Here is an 8,665-nt window from a genome sequence, read left to right on the forward strand (position 1 = left end):
GTTTTTAATTCAATTGTGTTTAAAATCTTGTTCTATGGATGTTCACAAGGAGATAGCACTCTTATTGAGTTTGGATCATCATTTTGGAAGGCTATGTCTCCATTGATAACTCCTTAAGCTTCCTTGATTCCATTTCTGTTTTCAGCTTGTTGTTTTGTTGATGTAATTTCGTTTTCATTGTTTAAGCACTCTTTGATCCTTGAATTGTGGTTTTCATTCTCATATAATGTTGTGTTTAAGAGTTTAAAGGTGTATATGTTCAATCCAACTCATATCATAACTTGATATCCTTTGTCACACAATTGACTAATGCTCAGCAGATTGTGCTTTAAAACTTCTACATAGAGAACATCATGGATGACCAAGATATCTTTGTCTCCTATGGATCCGCTTCCTAAAATCCTCCCCTTGTTGTTATCCCCATAGGTAATGTGCCCTTCTTGCTTAAAGGAGATGCTTAGAAACTTTGATTTGTCCCCAGTCATGTGCTTTGAGCACCCACTGTGCAGGTACCATTGCTGCATGCTCTCCTTCAAGGTTTCCTACAAAGAAGATTTTCAAGTACAAAGATTTGGTCCCCTTATGAATGTGCGTCCATTTGGTTTACATTCATCATTTGAACCTTTACAACGTTTGGGAATCCACTTCATAAAGCCTCTAGGAACAACATATTTTCTGATTTTACAGAATCTGACAGAATGACCTCTTTTCATGCAATAGAAGCATGTAACAACCGGTTGTTTCGACAGATCAATCGGTTGTTTTTCTGGCAGTTTCGAAAATGACTTTGAAAATTTATCTTGCTTGTTCTGTGGATTAAAACCCAATCCTGCTTTTCCAAAAACACAGTTTTGAGATGCCAAGACATTCTCAAAGTTGGATTGACCTTTTGAAAGCTTATCCACAATTTTAACAAGATGATGAACTTTCTTTTCAAGATTTTCGCAATTTTCACAAATAAGAGTATCACACTTGCAAGAAGAGTTTTTGCAAACAATTTCAAGGTTTTCAAAATCTGTTTTTGAATTTTCCAACTCTTCTTCCAATGTTTTTACTCTGTTTTGAAGCCAGCTATTCATTCCCTTTAACCGATTGTTCAAGAGGGCCAATCGTTTAGCTTCTTCATGTGTTTCTTGAAAAGCTTGAAGCAATTGACTGTAATTTTCAGAATTTGAGGAGTTAGAAGAACTTACACTGCTTGAATCATCTTCCTTTTTGGCCATGAAGCAGAGGTTGAGGCTTTTTCGGTTTTGCCTCCTTTTCCTTCGTGCTTGGCTCCTTGTTCTTACTTCCTTTGATTCATTGATGTTCCCATGAGTAGCTTTGAGTGTGTCCCACATCTCTTTGGCAGATTTGCATTTAGATATCCTGAAAAACTCATTAGTATCCAGTGTAGAAGCTATTATGTTTTGAGCAGTACAATCAAGCTTGGCCATCTAACATTCTTCATTGGTCCATTGGTACCAAGGTTTTGCAATAAAAGATCCATTCTTTTTAATCTTTGGAATGAAAGGGCCATTTTCGATTGAATCCCAAATTCCTTGATCAATGGATTCAACAAAGATTTTCATTCTAGCCTCCCAATACTTATAATTCAAACCACAGAATAAAGGTGGTTTGTAGATTGAAGCACCTTCCTCGAAAGGTAGTTTTCCAGCCATTAAAAAAGATTTTCGGATCAAACTTGAGTATCTTTCAAGTAGCAAGCTCTTGATGCCAATTGTTAGAATATATGGCTTTAAAATAGAGGGGGGGGGGGGGGGGGTTGAATGGTTTAAAGAGGGTTTTCACAATCTTTTTAGTCTAGAATGAAATTGCTTTAAGAAAACTTAATTCAGAATTCAGTTTTCCAAAAACACAAAGCAATTTAGCACAGCACCAGAAAAACAATCGGTTGTTTATACCAGTTAACAAATATAAACTGAAATTAAAGAGTTTAAGGGATAGAGAGATTGCACACACAATTTATATTGGTTCACTCTTAAACCAAGAGCTACATCCAGTCTTTCCAGAAACCACTGGGGAATCCACTAAGCAATCAAACCTAGATTACTTACACACACCACCAAAGAAGTGACCTTGATCCCCTCAAGACACACACTTCCTTTGGCTCAGCACATACTCCACCAAGAATGCTGATCTTGACAACCTCAAGAGCACACAACACTTCTCAGCCTTACACAACAGAGTTTACACAAAGTACAAAAGGATTACACTTGTTACAGAATGATCTGAAATCAATACAAGATGAAAATCCTATTCCACTCTCTCTTGATCAAAGCAATCTTTCAACTCTTAAAAAGCAAAATCAGTGAAAAAACTCAAATTTGTTTTTCTATGATTAAATCTTAGTTGTTTCTTACAAAAGTTTAATAAACTATTTATTGCTTTCAAAGACTGGTCAAAGCATTTAAAACTGGAGCGCATTCAGTTATAGAATCATTTAAAGCTCAGTCAAAGCACAAAACAGTTTTCTTTTATGGTCCCAAAACAAACAATCAGTTGAATTCTCGAATCAATCGGTTGTTTTGGTTTGACAGCAAGTCAACCATCAAAAATAGTTTTCAACCTTTCTCAAAACACCTAAGTATAAAACAATCGGTTGTTTCGACAAAACAACAGGTTGTTTTTCACTTAGTTTGAAAAACACTTTGAATTAAAAAGGTTTGAGAATGCTTAAGCTTTGGATTCAATCAAGAGTGGATTAACACAAATAATCTACCCCAGATCCTATTCTAATACACCTCAGCAACAACAAGCACGTCCAGCCTTCCATCAAACTCAAAGGATTTGGATTCTTGAAAGCTTGAACACACTTGATTCAACAATTATAACAATGTAATGTGTAATTATAACTACTATGAAACGGTACAAATCCATATATTCATTAATGAGGGGTATTTATTACATCATTAGGCGATTGATGTTTCATAACTTTTGTCACATAGCCCTAAGACGACACGATACTTTGTTATTCCTGCTTAAAAATAAAGCTTATTTTTAAACTCCAAATATTTCTTCTCACTATAATTATCCTCATTGCCCTTACTCTTATATTTTTCTCTTGACTCTTTATTGGTATTTTTTGGTTGAGCATTTTGTCGCATTTTCACTTTTACCTTTTTCTTTTGTGCACATATTTCTTTGTAGGTACGTCATTCCAATGACTTCTTCTTCTTCTTCTTTCTCTTTTTCCTTTAATGGGAATAGCCCTCTGGAAAGTAGAAAGGTTGTTCCCATAGAAGATGAGTCATAATGACTCATTTTCCGTTGAAAGGGATTCCTTAGAGGAAATTTCCCCCTCCACTAAGACTATTGTTGCAATTGATTTTGCCGTGCTAGAGGGAAGTAGAGCCATCGTTGCTCCATCAAAAAAATGAAAAGCACCTTCCCATGATATACCAGAGGAATCAAGTTGTGGGAAAATTCAGAAATTAATTCTCCCTCTTTGATGTAGATACAAGATGGACACTTACAAAAGCAATAAGCAAATAATAGAAAATAAAACAAATAGAATAATGACACATGGAATTTTTAACATGGGAAAACCTTCCTCAACTTGAGAAGTAAAACCCACGGGACCTAGTCTAGAAAATTCCTCTACTATGAAAGTAGGATTATAATATTTGTTTCTTCTCACTCTGTGAGGATAACACTCAATCTCATCCAACAAGAATGAAATACAACATCTCTCTAGCATCCCACTAGGATTTTTAATCTCACCATTATGGTGGAAAACGCCTTCACTTTGAAAGTGGGATTACAAAGTCTCTCTAGCATCTCACTAGGATTTATAATTTCACCATTATGTTGAATATCTACTCTCTCTTTTTCTCTCTATGTTGCTCTTCTCACTGTTTCATTGCTTCTTTCTTCTCTTCCTCAGAAGTTCCCTTTATATAGAGAATGAGAGGAAGGGTTCTTCATAAAGAGATTAATGCTCATTTCAAGAGAGAGTACCAATTTTAAAAACTTTTTAATGGTCATCATTGAATATATTCAATGGATCGATTACCAATATTAATTGGTCATAATCTCCTATTAAATTATGGAGGGATTCCCAACAATTCTCGCCCTTAATTGACTTAACTGAGGGGTATCAATAATTTAGCTCCTCCACAATAGTGTTACCAATATTCATTGTTCATAATCTTTCATTAAATTAAGAAGGGATTCCAACATCACAGCCAAGCTTGACCATGTGGAAAAGGAAATATAAGTTTCCTCCAATATCGGCCTTGAGTACTTCTATGTACTCAGGTCGCCACTATCTTGTTCATGGGTAAGGTTATGATTTCTTTTGTTTGCTTGCTAATACTTCATATTGATTGTGTTGATTGTTAATTTTACTGTGCAGTATCAAGGGAAAAAATTTCGATTACAAAAAGTTGCACGCTAAGGTTTAAGCTTTTGCTTTGCAGAAGACCTTGCTAATCAACTTCTAGAATCCTTTTAAGCATAAAATAGGTAAAATGGGAACGCAAGTCCGATCCTCCTTAGTTGTTCCGCTGGGCGCAGCTCCACCTCTACCAAAGATTTCTCCTCCTCCTCCTCCATCAGCCAAGGTAACAGTGCCACACCTTCCAGCCAAGCAACAATTCCTCCTTCTCCAAGCGCAACAACTGTTCCTCGGTCTCCTCTATTACTGGAGCACGGGCAACCTACCTTGCCCGGGCTAATAATCTGAGGAAAATGAGGTTTGTTGACCGGAGTAGACCATGTAGCTATCTTTGCACCAAACTCCAACTCCCTTTGACACATAAACATGAAGGTCAATCAAGTTAAGGCTGAAGGGAGTGGGGAATTTCCAGTCCCATACCATGTTGAGTCACTCATTCGTTGATCCAGCTAGATGCCTTGACCCTGCAGAGATAATGTTGGCTAGAAGCATGTCGATCATCCATTATTGTAAAGGTGCGGTGGTTGAGAATGTCAAGATGATCGCTAAGATACAAGAGCTTGAGCGAAAAAACCAAGAGCTATTGAAAGATAAGGTTAAGGAAGAGCTTACTCTCTCGGCTAAATCATTGGAACTCACTCAAGGTCAAGGTAGGATTAATACTTTGAAGGTCGAGGCGGAACTGTTGAAGAAAATACGAAGAGGTTGAGTAGGAGACTACAAACAAGTTCAAGTGTTGCTCTTCTCCAAGAAAAAAAAAGGAGAAAATTGAGAATAGTGAAGCATATTTAAAGATTGAGAATGTTGAGCTCGTCGCAACCTGCCTGAAAAGATACACAAAGGGGTTTAAAAAGGCAATGCGTCAAGCGATACATTTTGTCAAGCGATACATTTTGCCCTTCTATAGATGTAATTGTTTTTAATTTATAGAAAGATATCGTCGATAGACAAATACTCGTCAACTAATTGTACTTAACAAATTAATGAAGTAAACAACTTTTAAGAATGTGCCTTAACCTAATTACTTTGATTAGATTTTGTCAAGCTTTTAAACTAAATAATTTCTGGAATTGATTTAAGAATGTATCTCATGAAAACTTTACTTTATTAAAATTTTATTTTGGAAAACCCTTCTTAGGGATAAAATTTGAGCTATAAGGTAAAGAGTATATCGTCCTTGTTTCAAAAATCAACAAAATATAAGTATCAATTGTAATACATTTTAAGGTGAGTGACATTCCACGTTCTTGGTAAAAGTTTGCCTCTCAATTATTCCAATTTATAAACTCTGTTTTGGAGTGAGTAAACAACTCAATATGGGTCGTCCCCTTTAGGTGCCAATTTTCCTTCTTATCCTTCTGAGCTACACGTGTGTTGTATTGACAGGTTGCTGAGTAAACAACTCATTCTTGAACACGTGTGTTGTATTGACAGGTTGCTTTTGCCTTTGCGGTTTCTTCTCTAGCCCAAGCTTCTTCTTAGATTTATGAATGAGGTTAGGTTCAATTCTCAAATTTGCATCGTTATTTTGCTCATCATAGTTTCATCTTTGCTAAGAGGCTTCATGACATTTGTTCTATAAGTCAAACAAAATGGTGTCTCCTATGTTGAAGACTGAGGTGTACAATGGTACCCCAAAGAATGTCAAGCATCTCCTCTTCCCAAAGACTTTTTTCTTGGCCAGGTTTTGTCTTAAGCTCATTTAAGATGACTTTATTTACTGCTTCTTCTTGTCCATTGGTTTGCAGATGTTCTCTGATGAAACTCGATGCTTGATATCGAGTTACTGTAAAAACTATTTGAATCCCTTATATATGAATTGTCAATCATTATTAAGAGCAATACAATGGGGCTAATACATGTTACATGTAACATTGTTTCTAAAGAATGTATGTACTTGTTACAAAGTATTGGATACCAACGATTCTACCTCTACGTATTTAGTAAAGTAATTGTACTCGACAGAGTGCTCAGTGCACAGTGATCGGAGCTTGGTGTACAGTGTGGGCAGGTTAGCTCGGCTGTTGGCCTATAAAGTGGGTCATGTGTCTGACCCAGCTATGTTAGTAAGCCCGTTGGAACATAATTAAAAATAATTTTTTTATATACTAATATAAGGTTATTAGGGTATTTCTTAACCTATGAGCACGTGTAGTGTATGTGGTGGTTAAGTTACGTAAGTATATTGTAACCTAAGTGTGCGTTTAGGGCACATAGTGGTTAAGTTGCATGCATAGTGAAAGATAACATTGCACCATGAGTAAGGGCGCCCACGTAAGTAGAATATTTTCCTGCAATTAGCACCTGAAGATAAGTGGTGCCCCATTAGCAGGTGGTTTTTCTGTTATTATTTTATTTTCTGTTAGACGAATAAGCTATAAAAGGGGCTTGAGACCCTAGGTAAAGGTATGTTCTTTCTGAGACTGAAATTGAATACTTCTTGAATTTTAGTAAGCTCTTACTGACTTGATCGTCAGAGTGTGATCAACAAGTAGGACCCCCTCTGTTTCAAATGGAGCCACGTTCCAGTGCAACAAGATGTAGAACAGATTCCAGAGGGGACAGACTGGAGGTAGAGCTTGTCACTAGAGTTAACTGACGAAAAAGTCAACCGACGAGAACATTTGGCGCCCACCGTGGGGCCTGATAAAACCCGATCCCATCCACATTTGTGTTTGAGTTTTCTGACGTAATGAGGAACACTAGGCAAGGACCGCTGGGACCTGAAGGGAACGACGCCCCCACCCTACAACAACTCATGGACACCGTAAGAGTTCTCCAAGAAGCCAACTAGCAATACAGACAAGAGCAAGACTGGATCCAACAAGAGGCCAGAGCCGACAGGAAAGGCTGATGGCAGAAGCCAAATTTGAGTAGGACAAGCTAATGGCAGAGGCTAAGGCCGAACAAGAAAAGCTTATTGCAGAAGCTCGAGCTGAGCAAATGGTTAGGCAATATCAATTGATGGCAGAGATAGATACGAGTAAATAGTGAGGAATTGTGCAAGGCCAACGAGGAATTGCGCAAGAACCTACAACAACATGATCAACGCTCTACAGGGAGCGAGGTTCGAATGCGCCCCCGAGAACTCATCCCAAGCCATTCTCGCAGGCGATCATGGATGTGTTTGTGCCGCCACACTACATCACACTTAAGATCGTGATGTCAGATGATTATTTCTGGAGGAACATATACTATGCAGTGCAAGATGTTCATGGGTACATTCATAGGTACAGCCCTACAGTGGTTTTGTGGGCTTCCAGATGGCCAGATCACCTCCTTCGACAAGTTTTCCGAGCTGTTCAGGGAACAGTTCTCCGTTAACTAGACCAAACCTCCGATCTCATTTAATCTCTTCAGTGTGAAACAGAGACAAGGGGAGTCTCTAAAAAACTATTTAAACAGGTTTTGGGTGCTTACAGTGAAGCATCAGACCCACGACGAGGCATGATGGTCAACGCCTTTGAGTAGGGAGTCATGGCAGGACCATGTAGTGACTCATTGATCAGGAATCCGACATTGACATTTGCCGAAATATGATGTCAGGCTATAGCCCGCATCAACGCGAAGGAGGCAGTGTTCGTGAAGCACATCACCTCGTATCCAGGGTAGGCCGAGCCCAAGGAGAGTATTCGATCCTGACCTCTAGGGGTCAACCAAACCACGACCGAGAAGAGGACGAACTCAAGGTGCACACCATACCCAACAAGGAAGAACGTGCGAAGGCCCGGGAGGATTTGACATTACAACCCAAGTTTCAGATATCTTATTAGGAGTTTCTAGCTTACCAGGGGTCGGGAAAAAGTTGAAGTTCCGTCAGAAGTGTGACAGGAATCTGGGGCCGCAAAAGGAGGCCTAGTGTGAATTCCACAAGGGACTTGGCATGACATCGAGCAATGTATAACTCTAGGTTACCAATTGGCAGGTTTGGTGAAGGACGAATTCTTGAAGGAATACCTTGAGACGGACCAAAAAGAGCCGCAAAGAGAGGTTGCTCCCAGGGACCAAGTGCATGAGGTATCGGTCCATGGAGAGCTGAACACCATCTCAAGAGGATTCTTGGGAGGAAGGTGCACTGCCTTCAAGCGTAGGAGATACGCGAGAGAAGTGATGACCATGGAGGCGAGGAGACCTGACCATCCACTAGAGCCCGCTCTCTGCTTTACAAGCTTTGACTTGGAGGACGTGATCCCTCACGAGGATGATCTAGTGGTGATATTCGTCGTCATCGTTGGAAGAAAGGTACACCTACTTCTCATCGACCAG

The 8,665-nt window shown here is 38.9% G+C and overlaps 1 protein-coding gene across 1 annotated transcript; it reads right to left on the bottom strand.

Annotated features, from left to right (window-relative positions):
* Positions 1-269: 269 nt before the first annotated feature.
* On the bottom strand, positions 270-1,436 carry LOC137825239 (uncharacterized). The gene is made up of 2 exons (XM_068630912.1): positions 1,194-1,436; positions 270-542 (listed from the first exon to the last, which is right to left on the bottom strand). The coding sequence occupies exons 1-2, from the start codon at positions 1,434-1,436 to the stop codon at positions 270-272; spliced, it is 516 nt and encodes a 171-aa protein (XP_068487013.1).
* Between the last annotated feature and the right edge of the window lie 7,229 nt (positions 1,437-8,665).

Source organism: Phaseolus vulgaris, chromosome 8, assembly GCF_000499845.2.
Source record: "Phaseolus vulgaris cultivar G19833 chromosome 8, P. vulgaris v2.0, whole genome shotgun sequence".
In the NCBI taxonomy this organism is placed as follows: domain Eukaryota; kingdom Viridiplantae; phylum Streptophyta; class Magnoliopsida; order Fabales; family Fabaceae; genus Phaseolus; species Phaseolus vulgaris.

What these genes read in the sequence shown, in the direction of transcription:
- LOC137825239 (XM_068630912.1), bottom strand. Translation starts at nt 1,436, where the DNA reads ATGGCCAAGCTTGATTGTACTGCTCAAAACATAATAGCTTCTACACTG. An exon ending in AGGAAGATGATTCAAGCAGT is followed by an intron (nt 543 to 1,193) that starts GTAAGTTCTTCT and finishes TCTTCTTTGTAG; the next exon opens with GAAACCTTGAAGGAGAGCAT.